Here is a 23,422-nt window from a genome sequence, read left to right as displayed (position 1 = left end):
CTTACTGAAAGTAATTTTTAAATGGCTTTGCATCAAAAATACACTAGTATTTAATTCATGTGAATACAGCATATTGACTCTAAAATCCAGAGGGAAATCTTAAGTTCTAGTTATGTAATAATATTCTCCTAATTTTCCAAAAGTATGAAATTTCATAACTAAAAAGAAGTACTTTGGTATCAGTGGACACTGATTCCAATTCATTGATATCAATATAGATAGCAAGCTATAAAGTGCAAGTTACTAGTAAATGAAACCCAATGCTGTACAAATTGTACTGTAAAAACAAATCATCAAGGAAACGCAAAACCACCTCATATCCACTGAATGGCTACTATCAAGACAAATACAAAATTACAAGTGTTAGGGAGGATATGGAGAAATTGGAACCCTTGTGCACCGTTGGTGGGAATGTAAAATGGTGCAGCCACTGTGGAAAACAATATGGCAATTCCTCAAAAAATTAAACATAGAATTACCATCTGATCCAGCAATTCCACTTCTGGGTATATACCCGAAAGAAGTGAAAACAGTGACTCAAACAGATTATTTGTACACCCATGTTCATAGCAGCATTTTGTTATTATTCTCAATAACAAAAAGGTGGAAGTAACCCAGGTGTCCATTGACAGATGAATGGATAAGCAAAATACATACAATGGAATATCACTCAACTTTAAAAAGGGAAGAGGGACTTCCCTGGTGGTCCAGCAGTTAAGACTCCCTGCTTCCACTGCAGGCGCTGTGGGTTCGATCCCTGGTTGGGGAACTAAGATCCCACATGCCGCGCAGCACAGCCAAAAAAAAAAAAAAAAAGGGAAGAAATTCTGACACATGCTACAATATGGATGAACCTTGAGATCATTGTGCTAAGTGAAATAAGCCAGTCACAAAAGGACAAATATTGTATGATTCTACTTATATGAGTTACCTAGAAGCGCCAAATTCATAGGAAGCAGAACAGTGATTGCCAGGGGCTGGGGGCGAAGAGGGAATGGGGAGTTAGTGTTTAATAGGTACAGAGTTTCAGTTTTGCAAAATGAAAAGAGTAAAAATGGATAGTGGCGATGGTTGCACAATATGAATGTACGGAATACCACTGAACTGAACACCTGAAAATGGTTAAGATGGTAAATTTCATGTGCTTTTTACAATAAAAAAAATTGGAAGGAAAAGATAAATAATGGTACTGTGTCAGTAAACACTAACAATTTAAAAAGTAAGCAACTAAATGGGATGTGGTATGCTGAACTGGCTCCTAGAACAGAAGAAAGGTCATTAATGGAAAAATGGGCAAAGTTGCAATAGTCAGTAGCTTACTTAACTGTAGTGTACTGATGTTAATTTCTTAGTTTAGACAAACATACCGTGGCTTCTATGCAAGATAACGTTAGGGGGTTAAGGGTATACAGGAACGCTCTGTACGGTTTCTTGAAATCTAACATTATTCCAAAATAAAAGTTCATTTTAAAATAAAAATTTAAAAAGCAAGTGACAACTAAGAAGAAGTTAGAATCAACTCCTACATAGAAGACAATACAAATGTATTAGAATTGATAAAGGTAAGCAGCAAAACATATGAACACCTATATAGCTACGGTAGATATGAACTTGTTTTTCTTGTGCCGTTCACTGTTGCCCAGCTATTGTCTCATCATCCACTACTTGTAAAAAGGCAGGCTGTTGAATTTTATATTGCGGTAATATTTCCTTAATGATCCTGGGTGCCTTTTTTCACTTAGATCTTAGCATGGACACAGTGTGAACTTCCTTCTGCCAATTCATGATTTTCTATCTTTGATAAGCTGTGACTCAGTGAGCATCCCGGTTGTTTCAAGTCAATTACGAGCCCAGTGCTGTTGCTCGGTGGACTCCTAGGCAGCACAGCTCAGCCTGGACAACCCTAGCTCGGTCCACCAGCTTCCAGCTGCAACACGGGTGCATTGGATACAAGCTTATTTGGGGGGTACTTAGGCATCTGCACAAACATAGTAGGTCACTTTAGCCACTAGAAGCCCCTGTTGAAGGTGCTGTAGCTTTTAGAGAAAAACGATCATGAAATACTTTTGTCAGTAACCAAGCAGCGGGAAGCAATTGATGAAAGCATCTTGCTTCATTATAAGCCTATTTAAATACTATACTCAGAACTAAGTGAAAACAAAGCTTTACTCGGAAAGACGACTTGAAACAGCTAAGTTTTACTTTATTTCCCAGCCCAGCTTCTTTTCTGTTAAAGGTCAACTGTGTAAAAACTGATGCGACATTGAGAAGGGTAGAAAATACACTGTCTCTCTTAACAGCTCTGCACAAGGGAGAAATGACTAAGGCTATTGTGTCTTCTTCCCTTCCCTTCCCTTCCCTGAAATCAGTAGTCTAAACACTCAAGGGGCTTACAACTGCAGGTGCAAAGAGCTTTGACTCACAGGTGCAGCTTGCATTTCCTTTCTCTGTGACCTTTAAGGTCAACTGGTTAGCTTGCTTTGACCACAAATAGAGCTCTTCTTAATTCCTCTAGTACAACCTTAACTTGATATGAAGCACTTACACAGGAATGGTGTAGACAAGAAGGCAGTTTATTGTATTTTGGGGAGAAAAAAGAAAAAACATGACTCCATTTAGGGAAAAAAACAGCCATTGACACTCAGTAAGCAACACTGCCATCTAGTGGAATGGTGACACACCATCAAGACTTTCAAGACCAGGCATGAAATGTGAGCGGATTTGCTGGTTTAAATTTTCACCAAAAAAAAAAAAAACACGCACTTTTGAGAAGCTGGCTTTCAGAGAACCTCAGATTTTGAGAAAGTATTTTTACCTTTGAAATAAATTAATGTATGTGCTTTCTCTGATTTGGGGGCTAAAGAATGAGTTGTGTGTTTTTCAAATAGACTCGCAAATTAATTCTGGATTTCAAGGTTATGAAACACTTCGGAGCAGCCTGCCTCTTTGAACATCCGTCACTCTTGCGCTCTTGCTCGGCAGTCTAAATAGTAACCCCTGATGATGACAGTTTATAAAGAAGCAAAACTCAACTGTACAAGAACTACATTAAGTTTACTCATTTCCTCTATTTTTACAATCTAAGGTGCTAAGTATTTGCACTTCACTTATTTGAATTCCTGGAAAAAAGCATTAGAACACACCAATAACACTTTTGCATAAATCACGTAACCCAACTCTTATGACTACACAATAACATTGGAAGATATTGGTGTGAGGACATGGGAATGCTGTTCTCAATGAATAATAAAGTCATTCTTCTCAAGGATTTAATTCTCCTTTATACCCAGGTGTTGCAGTAAATGTGCTGATCTGATAACTTCTATGAGCATATGAATGAGAATATTTAATGAAACACCTGGCTGACAAAAGAAATAAAGTTGTGAGAATAACATATTAATAGCCACGATCTCAAATTGGCATCTGTTATTACTGAGATTTTAGATTCTGGGTTAAGTGCTCTGCTCTTTGTAACATCCATAATGGTTATTGATCTTGCTAATGAGTTCCTCATTGCAACATTTCTGGATATATAGTTGGAGGCACTTGCTGATTCTAGAATGCATGAGTCTGACATGGTTTCCTCAAACCACACTCTTGGCAAACTCTAAACTCAGTTAAGGATTTCGATAAACTCAGTTAAGGATTTTGAAAGAGCCGAGTTCTGGGAAAGATGTATACAAGTACAGAGTAAGAAGCTGAATTAAAACATTTTTAGGTTGCATTTTTGTCAGAAGACAAAACTGAATGTTTCAATGCTGAGAACCTGAGACTGTCCGGAAAAAACAAAATTCTGAATGTAGGACAGAAGCTACCACAAAGTCAGAATCCAGTGTTCCGCACTTCCGAAAACAACATGAGTTAGGGAGTGAGAGTGGTCCTCGAAGTACTGTATCTGAATGAGGTTGTTCTAAGGGTTCGTCTGGGTTGCCTATGTTCACCACACCTTGCAGTAAGCACCCCACCCCCGTCTCAAGCCTTCCTTCACCGCACATTCAAGTCAACTGCATCCTTCACATACTGCTACTATTCGGGTACCCCTGAAGCCAAAGCAATGAAAGATGCTAGGGAAGCCTTATATTAACTCAAACATGATGCCAAAGTCATCTCCAAAAAAGTTTATTAGCATGATTAAAAACATTTTCTTGAATAATGATAGAATTTCTAAACATGAAAGAGTATCAGTGGCTATATCCTATAACCAATATTTGCAACTGGATGGACAGTTTTATTGCCAGTCTTCATTTTATTAAAAACAATCCATATTTATTGGTTCCATGTGAAGTCATGACTATTGCTTTGCCTGGGAATGAGTCCCTACTGCAATTAAGTATAAAAAATATCTTCCATAATCAGAGTGTGACCTGCATTACTGAGTAAAGAGTTAATAAAAATCCTCAAAGAGTTGGGTTTTTGTTTTTTAAAAACATTCCTTTTACACACTACAAAGAAATAATTAGTATTTTGGCTTTTAAAATTCCTACATGATATTTAGAATGGCAGTCCCCAAAGGTCCTCCCTTCGCATAATTGAGAACGCAGACCCTCTTCCGGAGCATACATTCTTGGGGTGGACTGTGAAAATTTCAAGCTCCACGTGTTTATACTGGTTTGAGAACAAAGACAGCATCATCCAGAACGTAGTAGTCATTATACATGTCACCTTCACACAGGTATGGCAGTCTAGTGAAAGCTTCGATAACAAAACCAGCTTTTCTGAAAACTTCAGGCAGACTATTCACTTGTTCTTCCCAATTCTGTCCCTTGATTTCCAAAATTTCTGATGGTTTATCCCACTTGCCACCTACTAAAACAAATAAAAACATTAAGTTAAATTCTTGAACAAACAAGTTATTTAAAGAGGGAAGAGGGGAAGAACAATATTTGCTAAGGACTTGGTATGTGCCAAGCACTGGGTGCTTTGATGAATCATCTCCCAGGTGACCCAGCAGTAGGACAAAGAGAGGAAGTACAGGCTTAGGAGAACTGAAGCACATGCCCCAGCCTACAAGGTTAATGAACACTGGGGCAGAAACATAATCCCTGCTTTAACTGGACCCAAAGCCCACACTACTATTTTCTCTGACAGTTTTGGACATCACCCTCCCTCAGACTGACTGGTGTGTAATGGTTAATAGGTTTGGAAAACCGCTGATTAAACACTGGAATATTGAAGCAGAGAGTAACACGTAAAATTTGAAAGACGGTTTTGGATAAATGCTAGAAAATGCCACTAGTGTAGTAAAATTATGCAACATATTAACTAGAGAGGTTTATCAGGCTGAAAATAAAAACAGGCTAATGAAGGGTTTTAATTTATAAAAACAGATCATTCAGTATGTTTTCAAGGGAAGTCAATCCTCTCTCTAACTTTCCAGAACAATTTCATAAAAGTTAAGCTCCAGAACCAGAGTGGTTAACACACTAGAATGGATGAATCAATTCAGCACTTCTTGGAATAGTGACTGAAGTCTATGTTATGTTAGTCATTTCCAAACCCATGAGCATCAGATGCCCAGATACTGGGGGGCTAGAAAAGGTCTTCAAGTTCACACACATACCAAGCACTGACTACAGACACACACACACACAATAGTAGATATAAATTTGGGGGTGCTTTTAGATGCTATGATGATGGAAAAAACACAATAATACTAAAAGTGTTACTAAATTCAGACTGAGAATAACTTTCCGTAAATGACAAAATATAATCAACAGGTGCCAAGAGTACAAACAGTACAGTGGGAAGATTTTCACTCTTTTCAGTGGCCCAGCACCCTCTTCCTGGTGGAAGACAAAGCCTGGGGAAGCAGCTCTCCCTGCCTTTCTTGCAGCTAAGGCACTGGCACACGACCTAAGCTCACCTGGAAGGAGGAGCTAGTGACCCAGAGAAGTGGGGACATGAGGCTCGTTCTCTGGGGAGGCGGAGCAGTGGCGTGAGACCAAGCAGCTGGGCAGCGTTGAGCGGTACTACCGACAGGCTTTGGTCCAGCCACAGCATCTAGTGCTTGGCGGCGTCAGTGTGCTCTTTGGATCAGTTTTATAGTATGTTTTGGGGCATGTGTCTTGTGTGTAGACCCCCATACACGATTCTCCAGTCCTTCCAGTGACTCGCTGAGCTACCCCAAATCCTTTCAGTAAACTACCCTTTGCTTAAGTCAGCCCAAGTCATTTTCTGTTGCTTACAAAGAACCTGACTGATGAAGCCCCCAAGGGGCTGGGGATGACAGAGATTCCACACATCTGTTTCACAGCACAATAAAAGGGGTCACACAAACTGGGGCACAACTAGTTAATGGTACACAACTTATTTCTTCATTGTACTCTGATGTACCGTTCACTAATTTTTCTCTTGTCTCTACGTGAAGACACTTCCTTCTGCTTCTCCTCCATTTCCAGAAGTTACTGGCCCAGCACTAAGCACAAATTAGATGCCCCAAGACCAGCGACTGAACTGCTCTAGAAATTTAAAGTACGAATTATCCGTCAAACAATACATCCTGAGAATATGCACCACGTGTAAATCAAAGTCTCACTCAAAACATCTAACACTTTCAAGGATTTGTAAAATCCAAGAAAAATGTGAACATATGAACATTTAGAAATGTGCTCTAGGCTAAAATCTCAACTTTCAATGGTGAAACTGGATTACAAACAATCTTTACACAATTTCAAAAAGTTCCCGATTATGGTTCCTTAATAAGAGTTCCTCTCTTTGGTTCTTCCGTTCTTTAAAAAAAAAAAAAAAAAAAAAAGCCAACTCTCTTCAAATACACAATCCCACCAACCACGTCACACATACACACAGAAATGGAGACTGTGAACAGAGGCAAAATCATTCTCGGTCTGGAACTCAATCTGATTCTATTTCATGTCGGTAAGGTTCTTTTATTTTTCCCTCCATTTTATTTAAATCAATTGCTACTTTTCGCCTAATTCATTTATATTTTAAGCCCCTACAGATTAATTTTTAAATGTATAACATTATGGAAATTGTCTAAGGTGATAAATGTTTTTTTCTCAGAGAAACAGGTAATAAAAGAGCTGAGAAAAAATTTCATATTAACACTGAAAATGTCCTTTGCTCTTATGCAGCTGTAGAGAAGAGCACCTCACCAGACAAAGGGTTGAAACTATTCGTAAAATCACATGTTAGTAATCAACAATTCAGTTCCCATACAGCTGAACTCACGCTGCACTAAACAATACTTGAATATTTTTAAAGAACGGTGCTTCAGAAAAGCTGAATTTGTATAAATTAAAGTATTTGTCATTTAAAAAAACAGCTGCAATGGCTCCTCCCTTGAAGAATCATCATCTCATAATATATGGATGCCTATACCTGTTTTTTTCTCTATGAGTTTCCTACATCACAGTTCTAATAATCTCACCATAGTTCTAATAAATCTAATAATCTCAGATTTGCCCACAAAGTTTGGGTCATAGGGCAGGATAGGGAGCAAAAGCTCTTAAAATGATTTTTTTCTCATCTGTCAAGAAATATATTAAAATGTTAACAGTGATTTTGGTGGGGGTGATGAAAGGACTATGGGTGATTTTTTTGCTTCTACTTTCAGTTATAGTCTTTTTTCCCCTAATATGTATATATTACTTTTAATATATTTTAATTAGTATTATTTTAAAGAAGAATTCTTATCTTTTAAAGATATATTTTGAAAGATGTGCAGATAAAATATCTGGAATTTGCCCTAAAATAACACAGGAGTGAAGGAGCAAGCAGGGAGAAGAGGTGAAACAACATTGCGTTGAAGTCAGGTGACGGCAAAGAAGTTACTGTGCTGGTCGACTACTTCTGCATATGTTCGAAATTTTCCAAAAAGGCTTTTTTTAGAAAGTGTCAAAAAATTAATTTTCTATGTATTTTCTACCTTGGTCTTCAAAAATAGTAATCTTTTTTTATTCCCTCCACTAAGAAGATAAACTTTCAACCTTTTCAGAGGGTACTGTATTTTTTTAAAAAATCCTACAGAATGTGGGAGTTCTTAAAGAGAAATTTTTCAAGGAGTGGGCTGCGGTGTGACATATCATCCAAACTTCCCTTTTTTCACTAAGATGTTGCTTCACAGCATGGGGGAAGGGGCAGCAGTGTCCTCACAGTCTGCGCTCTCACAGGAAACCACTGCAACTGGTTTTCTCCCTTCTCAGGCAGTAGTCAGAAATGAGCAGAGATATGAAACTCCAAAGTTGCAAATATTTATTTTACCCTGGAGCACTAGCTCTCCAAGAAAAATGTTAAAAGGCAGCTTCCCTGTTAAAAACTCTATGTGACAGAGGACCTGACACTGGGACACTGCTGGTTAACTTTGTGGCTCGGTAGGCCCACTTCCATTTCAAGTTTCCATACATAATGATCACTATACCTTGTAAAGCGTTTCTTTACTTCTAAGGTGACTGAGTCTGGGTAGGAGACCTGTGCTTACAGTTATCAGACTTAGGAGTGAAGCTAAGTCCCTCAGCTGAAGAAGTAGGAAGCCTGGTCTTCTCCAAGTGACTTTACCCTCTCATCTGGTTTACATTTATCAGGTTGCTGAAAAGCTCCCAGCTCGTCTTCAATTGTACAAATACTAAAATTAAAACATGGTGAGAACAGATCTGCATCACAGATACCATGATTCTAGTTTTAATTCTTCTGTTCTGGGTCAGGACCTATAACAAAAATGTTAGGTGACAAAAAGCTCGTCTGAAACTTACATCAGACCACTTGGATTACCTTTCAATTTCGTTTACAGTAGCAAAGGACAAAGTCAGACAAATAAGACCACATGGAAACATATAACCAGGCAAAGTCAGACTAAAAACATGCAAAAATTCCAATTTGTCTCAACCAATACTATTTCACATAGAGCCTCTCCCTTGATCCCAAAAGGGTTGAGGGGATGTCTTCCCATTTATAAACACCTGAGCAGCTTTCCATTAGACAGAAAGAAGGCCAAAGTAGGGACCCGACCTCTATGACATGAAAGCAGCAGGACGTGGCGGAGAGAGCACTGAACTGGATATCTAATCCCGGCCCTGCTAACACATTGCTGAGATGTCCACAATTATCTCTAAAATGGGCATATGACACTGCCCATTAATGGAATAATGGTGGCAACAGAAATAGCTACCTTTTATTAAATACTTACTAAGACTTAGGTAAGTAAATACTCCTTATGCATACATGGCCTCACTTAAACTTCCCGCTAAACTCATGAGGTGCACGATACTATCCCCATTTTGCTAATGAGGAAACAGACCAGAGAACTAGGAACTGGCAGAGCTAGGATCCGAACTAAAGTGTGTGCTCCAGGAGCTACACTCTCATCAAATAGATGAAAGCTACAAGAGACTACAAAGCAATGTACAAGTGCCAGAAGAAATCCAACTTGCTGGGCTGTGGCACGGCCAACTCATTAGGCCTCTGCTCAGTAATCAAAGACACTGTAGGCTAAGCCAGGGCTACATTTTCCCAGATGTACATCTTGCCTTTTATAATGTTTCCCACTGGGACAACTAGACTCATAAAAGAACAATTGTAAATTGTCATGAATTCCTAGCAATCACAACTGCCACAAGGCCCCCCCCCCCCCAAATCCCTACTGCCCATGTGCTCAATCAGTGGGCGTGACATTTGCATGAAGGGCTTTGATACCTATTACCAAACTGAACACAACACTCCTGTGAGGCCAGGGGGTACGGATGAGGAAACGGGTCCTGAGAGAGTAAGTGATCTGCATAGGGAGGTCAGAGGAAAGCTTGTACGTACACCACAAGTGTACATGTGGACCCCGAACTTCTGACTCTGGATCTGCTGTCACCTCCGCTCATGATAATGCAGATTCCCGGGACCTCTCTGGGGCTGCCCTCAAGTACCAGACATCACTGCACAACAGCAGGCTGAGGTTAGGAAACTCGGAGAGTTAGGAAAAGTGAGGAATACCAGTGTCTACTTTTTTTTTTTAGTCTCAAATTTTTTTAATTGAAGTAAAGTTGATGTACAATGTTATGTAAGTTACAGGTGTACAACCTCACAATTTTTAAAGGTTATACCCCATTTATAGTTATTATAAAATATTGTCACCAGTGTCTACTTTTACAGTCTTGTCTGTGCTGGGAGTGAGGCAAGAAAAAGAAAGCGATGGCTTTCAACGATTCTTCACCCCAAAATGTCAATAAAACGGAAGCACAAAGGGAGGTGAGAGGCCCACTAAACAGGCTCACCTGCTTCCTCCTGCAGGTGCCGTGCGCAACTGTACCATCTCGGTGGTTCAACCACCTTCCCTTGAAGTGGACTACACTCAAAAGGCTGTGACCATACAGTGCTCTTTCTCCACAGCGGGGTGCCCTGCAGAGCAACCAACAAGCCTGTGGTTTCGCTATGGCGCTCTCCAGCCCGAGAACCTGTGCTTGGATGGATGCAGAGATGAGACAGACAAATTCACACTTGTGAATCTGGCACAAAACCAAGTTTCCCTCACTGTAAACAGGCTGGCTTTCAATGACAGTGCAATCTACATCTGTGGAATAGCCTTTCCCAGTTCAAAGGAACCGAGAGCTAAGCGGACAGGAGGAGGGACTGTGCTGGTGGTAAGAGGTTAGTCAAGACTTTATTCCCGAACACTGCGTTCTGCTCTGCCCCCGAAATGCATCACAATACTTATATGCAGAGATTATGAGGTAAATTTGATAACTTAGTACCCGAGCCAGTGAAGAGTGTGACCTGCACACAAGCTAACATGAAGTCTGGATTCAAGAACTCCTCTGACACCATCTCCCAGCCTCCACAGACACAGAGTCAGGGTTATGTGGGTGCTATATTCTCTTTCCATGTCCAGACTTTACTGGCAAAGGCTGACCAACTATGTCCTCCTTTTGTATGTTACACTGATTGAAATGTGATGATTAACTGACAGCCTTGTCAGTATCTAGTCTGGTATTGCACCATCTAGAACAAAACACTGGAGAAGCGAAAGCGATCAATAAATTGGACCCAGAAAAAAAAAATGCATTATGGAGAATAAACACAAATTTTAGGTGAAGCCACTGGGGGATCCCTGACCCTACCCCTTCTGCATAGATAATGAACAGAAAAAAGGTCGGTGTGGCCCTGGCTTCTTGAGATTTACTAAACTCCATGACAATTTCCTCATGCAAGTGAGGACACGGAGCCTAGCTAAATTCTATAAATTAAGAAATTAAGAAATTTCAGAGGAAAAGCTTCACGTGATTCTGGGGGAAGGAAAAGAAGGGCAGCAACTCCGTGCTTTTTCTCAGACCTCTCGCCTTTAAAGAAACTCTGGTATGGGCTTCCCTGGTGGCGCCGTGGTTGAGAATCTGCCTGCTAATGCAGGGGACACAGGTTCGAGCCCTGGTCTGGGAGGATCCCACATGCCGCGGAGCAACTAGGCCCGTGAGCCACAACTACTGAGCCTGCGCGTCTGGAGCCTGTGCTCTGCAACAAGAGAGGCCGCAATAGTGAGAGGCCCACGCACCGCGTTGAAGAGTGGCTCCTGCTTGCCAAAACTAGAGAAAACCCTTGCACAGAAACGAAGACCCAACACAGCAAAAATAAATAATAAAATTAATTAATAAACTCCTACCCCCAACATCTTCTTTAAAAAAAAACAACTCTGGTATGATGAGCGCTGAGATCATTAAAACGTAAACTCAAATTAACCAGCCTTTTGGTTTTAAAACAGGGCTTTGAGGAGCCCAGATGGTCCTGTATTTTAACCCCTGCTTTGGTGCTCTAATGGCCTTTTGATATTCCACTGTCATTTAACCTTAGTTTATTCTCACCTGTAAGGTAAATTATAAACGCGTTAATACACATAAAGCACTTTTAATGGTGCCTGGTTCATAGCAAGTGCTCAATAAACATTAGCTATAGGTATTAAAACAAACACAACAGCTTTGGAGATCTGTATATCTCACTGCATGCATTCGTCTTCTATAAAAAATATTAGAAGAAAAATGGTTTGTAAAGAGATGAAGGTTTCAAACCTGCAAGCTTATGTGAAGAAACATTCTTCTTGAGGAACAGGAATGAAAGTACCACTAAGATAGACATGGCAATTTCCTTTTCTACAGAGCTCCTAATTTCACACTTGAAACTTTTTAAGTTTTACAGATATGGTTGATTTGTTAGTTTCACAAGAAAAATGTATGTTGTATAAACTAAGTTCACACGATAAGCATCTATGGGATATTTAGTTGAAAAGTACAAGTTATTCGGATAACAATTATAAATCTAAATGGATTTTGTATTTCAAATACTCAGGTACTTGAAGACAGGGTGTGTTACTTCATCACTACCTAGGGCACAGGACACTTCCTGCAAGGAGGGAGAAATTCAGAATGTGCAAATGGATTCAATAATTCCACTTCCAGAACTTTATTAGAAATAAGGGGCACATATAACAATGCCTGCCTTTTAAGCATGCAGTGAGCACTAAAGTCTCAATGTACGGCCTTCTCAGGCTCTTAGAGAACTGCGCTGTTCAGCTGTGTGTACTGAACAGTTCAAGGTTATAAATACACATGGGAAAGTATCTTAACTCCATAAACAGGTTCTTGGTGACACTTGTACATCATATCTACTAAAAGAAACTTTAAACACCCTTGAACAAACTCTTAATGTTTATCTAACTTTCAGCAAAACTTTATATAAAAAGTGATTCTAAAAAAAAACAAAACAAAACAAAAAAGTGATTCTTAGCATTATGACAAGTAATTAATTGAATCTTTAAAAATTTTAAGTTTTAAAAATGAATAACATGTTGGGCATAATACATTTAAAGAACTAATGAACTGGCTTTAACTATATCATATACTTGAGTACTTTCTGAATCAAGAGACCCTGAATAAATTTTTATATGAATAGCCAAATATAGAATAAGTTCATGTTTCACCTCTAACATGTAGTTTCGATTATACTTTATACATATATTTGCAATAATATGCTTCAATAGTGACTGTGGTTCTTTCTGTATCTGTAATTAACAAAGACACGAAGGCTCTCAGCAAGGAACTGCAGAGTCTCCTGACGGCCCTCTTATCACTGCTCTCTATCTACGTCACTGGTGTATTCGTGTACTTCATCGTCCTCACCAAAGTAAGTCAAATTTCTTGCCTTGAATATTATCATAAGGAAATAATTTCCATCTCTCCACATGTTGGGAGCCTCAGAAATAGCTCATCTAATTAATATCTTCCTTTGCATTTGCAGGAAATACCACCTGCAGAAGAGGTCTGTAGAAGAAAGCAAAAATTTTCATCACTGAAATTATTAACCAGAGTACACAATTTACAGGGTTTTCTTTTTAAAACCCAGTAATATGGGAATAAGAGACCCTTCTTTATAACCATCATACACATGCTACTTTCCGCTGGTGGGGGAGGTATGAAAGGGCTAAGAACAATCTTTAAGAGCAAAAAAAAGTTAAAAGAGATTAGAAACTGCCTTTAAATATCTTTAAAAGGCCTAAAGATTTTGAGAAAGACTATCTTCTGGTTATTCACATGCTACAAGAGGGGGGATGTATATGTTATATTAGGATTACTATAAATCCTACAATCAGTTTGAGCTATTTTATTAATAAGGCATCTCAGAAATGACATGAAAATTATTAACTCTTACTGCATTACCATTTAAATATTAAGTTAGTTTAACCTTATTATGGTATGAGATCTCTGCCACAACTGTTTTGAGTACATAAAGTGTCTTATAAGATTCTCCTTTTCTTCTTGACAGTCAAAATCTAACACTCTAAGAAAGAAAGAAACAGAAGATTCACAAAAGGTACAGACCAATGCTTGTAAAATATCTTTCGAATTGTGGTTGTAACTACTTCAAATCCAAAATAATTTAAGAAACTCAGAACATCATCAAAGAACAACTTGCAACCACAGATACTGTTTCCTATTGTTGAGAAAAATGATAATGGTAACATATGTGGTAAATTGATAGTTCTCAATCATAAATTCTACTTACTATACTCAAAATACAAGAGTTAACTAGGTATAGATGTGTTGGGCGGGGTAGTTTCTGAGACTGGTGGCAATAAAGAAAGAAAAGGCTGAGATGATGTGCAATAATCATTGCTTTTATTCCTGAGAGAGATACATTTTTTTCTTATTTGTATTTATAGAAAAAGAGTGCTCGGCGTATTTTTCAGGAAATTGCTCAAGAACTATATACCAAGAGACACATGGAAACAAACCAACAACCTGTAAGTGTAAAATATCAAAAAAGATATAAAGCATGTTTAACTAAAAACAACTAAGCTGCCAACAACCTATCGATAACCAAGTCCTCCTTTACAAACGTCTGAAAGAGGATTTTCACAAAATGCATTTTTATATAGAACTTGCTTTGATAAATACATAACAAAGGTCATCTGATGCAATATTCAATAGACACCAGGCTGGCATCTTAGTGACATGAAATCTTTCAGAAACACATTGGATACAGGCAATGTTTTCAGTACAGACAAGGATGCTTTTGTGGGTTGAAAGCTACTTTGTACTGTATCTTGCATGCAGTAGTAAGCATTAAGTAGATGTTGCAAACATTTGTGGATCAAATTATATAGAAAACTTACTTGTTCACATTAAAAAAGATACAGCTAATAAAAATAAGAAATGAGGTTTTTTTTTCAGTCTTTGGCGTTGTAGTCATAGGAAGAATACATCTATACTGACTACAATACATTCTGATAGTGTTTCTTTAAAGTCCTATATAAACAGGTTTTTCAAACAAGACATTGTTTTAGAGCCAGCAGAGCAGATGGTTTCCATGATGCATGATCAAACTGCTCAGATTTAAATTAAAATGTATACAAAATAATGAACTTATATACTAGTAAAGATATTTTCTTCTTAAACAGCAGCCATGAGTCAAATGAAACAAAATTCTGATATGAGGTGTGGGGGGTTTTTGGCTTTGTTTTGGTTTTTTATTTATTTATTTATTTATTTTTGGCTGCCTGGGGTCTTTGTTGCTGCGTGCGGGCTTTCTCTTGCTGCGGCGAGCGGGGGCTACTCTTCGTGGCGATGCACGGGCTTCTCATTGGGTGGCTTCTCTTGTTGCGGAGCACGGGCTCTAGGCACACAGGCTTCAGTAGTTGCGGCACGCAGGCTCAGTATTTGTGGTTCGTGGGCTCTAGAGTGCAGGCTCAGTAGTTACGGCGCACGGGCTTAGTTGCTCGGCGACATGTGGGATCTCCCCAGACCAAGGCTCGAACCCGTGTCCCCTGCATTGGCAGGCGGATTCTTGACCACTGCGCCACCAGGGAAGCCCCCTGAAGTGTGTTTTTTAAAATCCAATTTCTGAAAAGGATTTTCATCCAGGAAAGAATATCATCTACGTGGTCACTTCATCCTTCAGTGTATATACAAATACATAAAGAAGTGGCCTAATTACCTAAGATGTCACTCTGAATAATTATAAATGCCTGTTCACACTCTTTTCTTATTGATGCTGGGGCATCTTTTTCAGCAAAGAGACCAAGTTAAATGGCCTGAAGACAGGTCTGGAAGTAGGAATTTTAAAGCTCTAAGCCAGGGCTTTGACAATGGCATCTGAACAAGAAAATTATTCTTCAGTTCCCACATCTTACTCCAAATAAAGGGAAAATGGTAACTGGACCTTTAAGGTTACTGGAAGGGTATTTAGGACCCAGGATGCAAGATGGCACTGTAGTTTATATGTTGCTTGTAGTGTGGCGTTATTGGTTACATAACTTAAAATATGGCTTATTATTTACTATTGCAGCAGGAGAAAGACAACACTTATGAAAATGGAAGCGCACCTTCTAACTATGAAAGACCATAGAAATCTTCTGATTTTCAATTAAGTCACTGAAAATCCAACTCCAGAAGTTATGCAAGTGTCAATGGACATACACTGATCAGGGTTTTTTTAAAAACAATTTAAAGTAAACGGAAAAGTCAACTGGCTACAAGAAGAATGTCAGAGTATAAGGAAACTATTACTAAGAGTAATTATCACAATACTAGAGCCCAACAAAATGCAACTGAAAAATACTTTCCTAATTTGCTAGGAGAATTCTAAGCAGTCAAACATCTTCAAAAACTTTCAATTACAGCATATATCCTGTATTTGCTTCATTCAACATATGAGGTGCACCACATGATGACTGTCGCCCTGAAGAAGATTTGAAGCCACACCATGTGCCTCAGTCTTGCATAGAAGAACTGTCTTTACGGTGTGTAGAAGTGATGGGCCAATTAGACTAAGTTGGCAGGGAAGGAGGATGGAGGGAGGAAGGAGAGTGGCAAAACTTGAGTTAGAAAAAAATCACCTTGACAAGTATTTTGTAGCAAAAATTATTTCCTCTGGTACTGCAGTGGGGCAATGGTATAGTGCACATTTTCCTACCAGGGTATGCAAAATAACTTACATCATGCTACCAACAAAAAGTGAGACCAGAATAGAATATAGAGTAAGAATACAATAACTTATATACAGAAAATCCAAAGCAGAAAGTTCAACCAGAAAAAACCTCAGAACAAATAAGCCACATCCGACTCTAGATGTCAGCCTCGTGCCAAACAACAGCACCAGGGAAGGATTCGGCAATGCACTGTTCCTGACAATGCCCTTGCAATACTGATTTTTTTTTTTCCCTTTAAAAAGTCATTGTATTACACACACACACACACACACACACACACAAATATACATATGTGCACATACATACACACTTATACAAACCTACACTTTATACATAGCTGGGATCATACTAAGTATATAGTTTTGTATTGTCCATTGCAATGCTGATTTTTAACCAACTTAGGAGGGAAATGTTAGGTAAGGGACTGGGTATACAGCAAGGATGTTTATGGCACATCATTACCATCTCACTAAGAAAACATGTTATGAATTGTTCTCTGAAAGTTACTTCTGTGTAAAAAAAGATCTACTTAAAGTACCTACAAGTATATGTTCATTACTAAACATGAATTACAACCTATTATGTTTGTTTCATTAAAGTGCTTCTCTTAAGCTGGTATAAAATGAGATGTATTCTTATTTTTAAAACCCAGATCAAAGTTTAGAATATTTTAAGATCCCTTGAAAGCGTTTTGTACTAATGGTTTAAATCAGTAATCTCTAACCTTTCTAATCACATGTGCCAGGAAAAATGGAAAGGGGAGAGAGGGGAGCACATAACCTCATTTTATTTGTGTGTAGGATGTATATACGTGTGAGTGCATGTGTGTGATTTATATAGTGTATGCATATACACTTATGTGTGTATATGTGTATACACAAAAATAGAAATTAAACAATGGGCATTAAAAATAATATAAATAAAAATGTTAATATTTTCTTCCTATATCCCAAAATAAATTGTCTCGTGTACTCCCTCCACTTTGAGACCACTGGCCTGGCTGAAATAAATGAACTTCCAAACCACTAACCACAAACACCATCTAGGTGAACAGAAGAAGTGTTGGATTCGATCATTTCCTTTTCGTTTCTGAGAATCATTACTTGGTACTTTCAGGGCTGAAAATATACTGTTCTTTGTGTAACTAACAAGGAAGCAAAATCCCTAAGACAAATTCATATTTGATTCAGATTAAATCTTTGCCAATACAACCAAAGACTGTGTTTCAAAGACTGATTTTTAAGCTAAAATTTGGAATACACTTTTCCAAGTAGTTATATTCCCTGAGGTCATATATGAGCGCCTGATGTATATATAATATTCATTCTTTTATCCATCCATGTAGCCAACAATATTTATTGAGTGCTATACTATTATGCAACCAACCTCTTTTGCATGCTATCCTTGGGTCTCACTGAACTTGTCCTCGCCTGTGAACCCCACCTTGTTCACATCTTCATGCTTTTGCACATGCCATTCCCTCTGCCTGGTAAAATGCTCCACAGATACAAACAGGTCAAATGTCACCTACATGAAAACTTCCCTAGCAGTTAATGGATCTTTCCTTCTCTAAACCGATAGTACTTTGTCATGTTTCTTATCAGACTATCCTGCCATTGTCTGTTTACATCTTCTGAACTATTCTGTAAGTATTTTAAAACTAGAAGCACATGTCTCATTTCTTTTTATTTCTACTGCCTAGCACTGCCTGGTACATAGTAGGCTCTTAAATGCCTTTATATGAATGCAATTGAACGATGTTTCTATAGAAAAATATTTTTTCAGCATTTTAACTAAGATATGAAGCACACTTCACTCTCTAGCCATTGATCCTCACCCCTCTTCATAAGGACTGTTCACTGGATCCCTAACATTAATTTTCCTGCTATCTGAGCATCCAGAATTTTCACTGGAAAGGATTAAGCTATAGCTTTCTGTTTAGATTTATATTTCCCAAGACAATGAAAAGAAAATAATATTAAAACAACTTGAAGACGAAAATGGACAGACATGGTTCTAGTGTCTATACACCCTACCCTCTAGACAAGAGCACTTAAACCCACATACCAAAAGGTGTAAACGAGATTTTCAGAATAAGTCATTTCTTTCTCTCTACTATATAAGACCTGAGAGAGCCTGAAGCCCTGGGCTAATAGGCATATAGTTAAGTGTCTGTGGAGTCAAGTCACATAAACCGATGAAAAAGGTACAGATTCTGAGACCAAGTTAAAATGCAAAAACATTGACAAATACTTCAAAGTGAAGAGCTGTGAACAAATCTGATCAATGAAGCTACAAATAAAAGCAAAGTAATGGAATAGGATGGAACGAAAAAATCTAACGTGTATCAAATACCAATACTGAGATAGACAAGGTTGGGCACTACCCTTTAAATTACGTTATTTAATCTTCACAACAAACCTCAAGGTAGGTATTAGCCCCATTTTTACAGATGAAACACTAAGCTTAATGAGAGGCTCAGGTAATAAGGGCTGACCCCTGTTTCAAAACAGGTCAGCCCTCAAAGCCCATGCTCCTTCAACAAAGCAGTCTGGCCAGAGTCTAGCTTATTTCTATTTAGACTGATGGGAACTTTAAGACTTAACATGTCTAATTTAATCTGAACAATGACCCTGAAAGAAAGTGAGAAAGTTGCCAGTGGCTACCTCTCAAAACCCACAGGCTTAGCTGGTTTCACAGGAGAATTCTACCAAATTTCCAAAAGCGGATAACCATAATGCTATTTAAACTGTTCCAGAGCATTAGAAAGAACTTAGAAATTATTTTTTACAAAACCAGCAGAACATTGATACCAAAACATGACAAAGATTACATCCTCCAAATAAAAGATCAGATCAGACCAACTATCATTTTTCAATAATATTAATGCTAATATTTTTATTTAGAGTTTTTGTAAATACAATCTAGTGGCGCATACAAGGCTATTCTGCCTAAGCCCAGAGATGCAAGAGTGGATATGTATTAGGAAAGTACTATTAATTTAGTAAGCCAATGGAGAAAAAACCCTATCTCTATAGATGTTGAAAACACAGGTGGCAAATTCAACATTGATTCCTGATCTTTTTAAGCTCTTAATAAAATAGGATTTTTAAAAAATATGTATCTCAAGCCAAACAGCAATCTCAAGCCAAAAGACAGAATCATATTTAAAGTATTTTTTCATTAAGGTAAAAAACAAAGCAAAAATTTCCACCATTTTTTTCTTTAACATTTTCTGGAAATAACTACAAATTCACTTGTACCAAAAAAAAAAAAAAAGTCTAAAAATGAGAAGGAAGTATTAAAACCATCTGCAGATGCTATAACTGTATTAAAAAAAAAACCCAAGAGAATCAATGCTGAAAACTACTGGACACACTAAAATAATCCAATAAGGTAAATGGTTACAAAACTGGTACACACACACACACAAAACAACTGCTTGTCTGTGTATGCATAATATCCACTCTAAAATATGATGGGAGAGCCATTTGAGACAACATGGATGAACCTGTAGGACATTATGCTAACTGAAATAAACTAGACACAGAAGAACAAATACTATGTGATCACACTTATATGTGGAATTGAAACAAGTCAAACTTGCAGAACCAGAGAAGAGAATGTTGGTTGCCAGGAGCTGGTGGGTGGGGGAAATAAGAAGATGTTGGTCAGAGGATACAAACTTTCAGTTATAAGATGAAAAAGTTCTGGGGATCTAATGTACCACCTGGTGACTACAGTTAATAATACTGAACTGTATACTTTATATTTGCTAAAAGAATAGATCTTAAGTGTTCTCATCTCACACACACACACACACACACACACACACACACAAAAGGTAACTATGTGAGGTAATGGATGTGCTAATTAACTTGATTGCAGCAATCATTTCACAATGTATACTGTATACTAAATCATCATGTTGAACACATTAAATACAAAAAATGTTTGCCAATTATATAAAGCTGGGAAAATTTTTTATTTTTTTAACCATGAAGGAAGAAAAATTCCTATTTATAATCTCTCACACACACACCATTAGAATAAATCTAACAAAACTTGTGCAGGACATTTATGAAGAAAATTTTGTTACTAATGAACATAACTGAATAAATTGAAAGACATCCTATTATTAGCTAAGAAGACTCAATACTCCCTAAATTAACAGATAAATATAGGGGAACTAGGCAAGTTAATGCTAAAGTTGATCTGTTAAATAAATAAGCCAAGAAAAATCTAAGAGAAACTGATTAAGAAAGACTAGTGCTATGATACTAACAAGCATGATAAAGCTACAGTAATTAAAGTATTTTGGTATTGGCACACATATAGGAGGATAAATCTTAAGAGAACAGAACCAAACACATTATAGGACTTTAGTCTATGATTCAGGTGGCATTTCAAAGCATTGGGGAAAAGATGATTACTCAATAAATCGTGTTAGGATCACAGTGTAGCTATTTGGAAAACTCACTCTTTTTTTTTTTTTGAATTACGCGGGCCTCTCACTGTTGTGGCCTCTCCCGTTGCGGAGCACAGGCTCCGGACGCGCAGGCTCAGCGGCCATGGCTCACGGGCCCAGCCGCTCCGCGGCATGTGGGATCTTCCCAGACCAGGGCACGAACCCGTGTCCCCTGCATCGGCAGGCAGACTCTCAACCACTGCGCCACCAGGGAAGCCCTGGAAAACTCGCTCTTTAACAAGCAGTTCCACTCCTAGAAATGTATCATCCAGATAACCATAAACCTTACTTCCTTCAGCCTTTTCCCTACATCACCCTCTAAGAGAGGCCCTTCCCTGAGCCCCCCTCTTTAAAATTATAGCGCCCAAACCCAACCCCCAATTCCAAGAAGCTCCTGTTTTGCTTTTATTGTTTATTTTTCTCCATAACATTTATCACCAACAACATGCCATTTGTTTACAGTCTGTCTTCCTCATTAGAACATAATCTCCATGAGGACAAGGATATTTGTATGTTTTTCGCTCATTTATCTCCAGCATCACTCAGTAAACACTTTTTAAATGATAAAGATATGTGCATAAGAGTATCCCTCCCACCTTCACTGCAAGCTCAGTCTCACAGTGTAAATATGCTCAGGGCAGACTCCCTCCCCAGACCTGCATCACAATTGTCCTAACCTGCCTGCCAGTTGCTGGTTGGGCAGGGCATGTGCCCCCATCCTTACCGATGGGAAAAAGTGCGATGTGCCAGGGAGATTTCTGGAAAAGGTTTCCATCACTTTAGAAAAAAAAAAAAAAAGGATGGGAGAAAATGCCTCTTTCTTTCCAAGACTCTGTCATGCCTACACATGATGCTTGGCACTGCATCAGCCATTTTGTAATTGCGAGGGGAATGTCAACACACTGAAGATGAAGAAATGAAAGCAAGTTCTGAACTTCAGTGGACACTTTCATCACTGAATTAACCAACCTTGAAATCACTTTTCTAAGGTAAACTCTTAATTTTTAAAAGCTACTTTTAGTTGCTCCTTCTGTTTCTTGAAGCAGAAAACATCCTGATACCTACTTACACGTGTGCAAAAGACTTGCCTAAGAATGTTCATTTCACTTGTAAATATTTATAAAGCAAACTGCTGGTATCTAAAAGTAATAAGTCAACAGAGGCCTCCTCTAGTAAAGTTACCAAATGCCCAGCAGTGTGCTGGTAAAGGTTTACCAATCAGCTAGGAGAAGGGAGAGACTATTTGTAGAGTTTGCCAATTTCCATGGTGTAAGTACTCCCATTGAGGTCAATTTCAATAATGGCCGAGTTTAACAACCAGTTCACTAAATTCCTGCCAAGATAACAATCAGCTCTCCTGAGCCAGTAAAACCAGCTCCAGCACACCACTGCTTACAAGTAGAGAAGGATGTAGATACTTACGCACTAGTAAGGAATAATTTCCTAGACATACTTAAGAGGAAAAGGGCAATGAAACTACTTATAATGGGCTTTAATTATAGAATCAATTTTTTCATGTTCACACATATTTGCATAGACTATCTTTAGAAAACTATTCAAGAAACCTGAACAAGACTGTGTAACGAGTGGATAAGAAACCTCCTTTTATACTCTGTTGCAAGCTGCTTGAACTCTTTTTGACCATGAATTACCTTTTCATAAAAATTACAATTTTGAAAAATTAAACATCACTAAATTTTCATTTTTGCAAAATAAGTCTCCTTTTCTTGATTACATACTTTGCCCCTTTTTGATGCTTAAAACAATTCTCACTAGGTTTAATAACCCCCAACCAGAATTGGGTCAGCAAACCAAACAAACTGAAATTACAAAGATACATTTTGCATTTTTTTTCCCTAAATTAACCTAAGCAACAAAATTGCTGTGGTTCAACTTCAAGACAAATCAAAAAAAATTACACAAGTAATCATTTCATCTACAACTGCTTTTGTTAAAAAATAAATTGAGCCAAGCGTGAAAAGTACACTCACATATCCTTAAACCAGCCCCATATACATGAACTCACAGCAAGATCACTTTGCACCTCCTGGGTCTTCACACAGTGTCACATGGAAATCATCAGGATCTAATTGGTGACTTAGAGAAAGGAAGCAATAATAGAGTGCCACAAGCAGTCTACAAAACTTATAGGTCACTAAAGGTCACCCACAGCAACAAGGCTCCGCTGCTCAGTTTGCTGTGTATCACACACCAGACTCCTTGGATTCAACAGGCAACTGTGCAACCACAATCAAGGAGCTTGTTTTCAGGCCTTACTAGAGACTGCCCTCTTGTCCAGTTTAACTTCTTTTCAATTTTTAGTGTCAGAAACACAAGGAGGGCTTCCCTGGTGGCGCAGTGGTTGAGAGTCCGCCTGCCGATGCAGGGGACACGGGTTCGTGCCCCGGTTCGGGAAGATCCCACATGCCGCGGATCGGCTGGGCCCGTGAGCCATGGCCGCTGAGCCTGCGCGTCCGGAGCCTGTGCTCCGCAACGGGAGAGGCCACAACAGTGAGAGGCCCACGTACAGCAAAAAA

The 23,422-nt window shown here is 38.5% G+C and overlaps 2 protein-coding genes across 5 annotated transcripts in view; one reads left to right on the top strand and one right to left on the bottom strand.

The window, feature by feature from the left end:
• Positions 1–4,103: 4,103 nt before the first annotated feature.
• The window catches only part of METTL9 (methyltransferase like 9), a 45,711-nt gene continuing 26,392 nt past the window's right edge, over positions 4,104–23,422 (bottom strand). For 2 of the 3 annotated variants that reach the window (XM_029221590.1, XM_029221588.1), the window contains exon 5: positions 4,104–4,806. In XM_029221590.1, coding sequence (XP_029077423.1) covers positions 4,601–4,806 — 206 coding nt within the window. In that variant the 3' untranslated portion in view covers positions 4,104–4,600. The remainder of the gene's footprint in view (positions 4,807–23,422) is intronic. The other variant, XM_029221589.1, reaches the window with a different exon arrangement.
• IGSF6 (immunoglobulin superfamily member 6) lies at positions 6,810–16,983 on the top strand. 2 transcript variants are annotated; one of them, XM_029221591.1, is made up of 7 exons: positions 6,810–6,876; positions 10,237–10,593; positions 13,007–13,113; positions 13,228–13,248; positions 13,753–13,800; positions 14,150–14,230; positions 15,775–16,983. In XM_029221591.1, the coding sequence occupies exons 1-7, from the start codon at positions 6,810–6,812 to the stop codon at positions 15,832–15,834; spliced, it is 741 nt and encodes a 246-aa protein (XP_029077424.1). In that variant the 3' UTR covers positions 15,835–16,983. The 2 variants fall into 2 exon arrangements, with proteins under 2 accessions (XP_029077424.1, XP_029077425.1); XM_029221592.1 differs by lacking the exon at positions 13,228–13,248.

This window comes from Monodon monoceros, unplaced genomic scaffold, assembly GCF_005190385.1.
Source record: "Monodon monoceros isolate NGI ecotype Baffin Bay Population unplaced genomic scaffold, NGI_Narwhal_1 Super_Scaffold_13, whole genome shotgun sequence".
NCBI lineage: Eukaryota > Metazoa > Chordata > Mammalia > Artiodactyla > Monodontidae > Monodon > Monodon monoceros.
The sequence above is the reverse complement of the archived record's forward strand: the minus strand, read 5'-3'. Positions and strand labels throughout refer to the sequence as shown.

Coding starts and splice junctions, on each gene's coding strand:
- IGSF6 (XM_029221591.1), top strand. CDS start 6,810: ATGGAGACTGTGAACAGAGGCAAAATCATTCTCGGTCTGGAACTCAAT. Junction 6,877..10,236: donor TCTGATTCTATTTCATGTCG/GTAAGGTTCTTT, acceptor TTCCTCCTGCAG/GTGCCGTGCGCAACTGTACC. Junction 14,231..15,774: donor TGGAAACAAACCAACAACCT/GTAAGTGTAAAA, acceptor TTACTATTGCAG/CAGGAGAAAGACAACACTTA.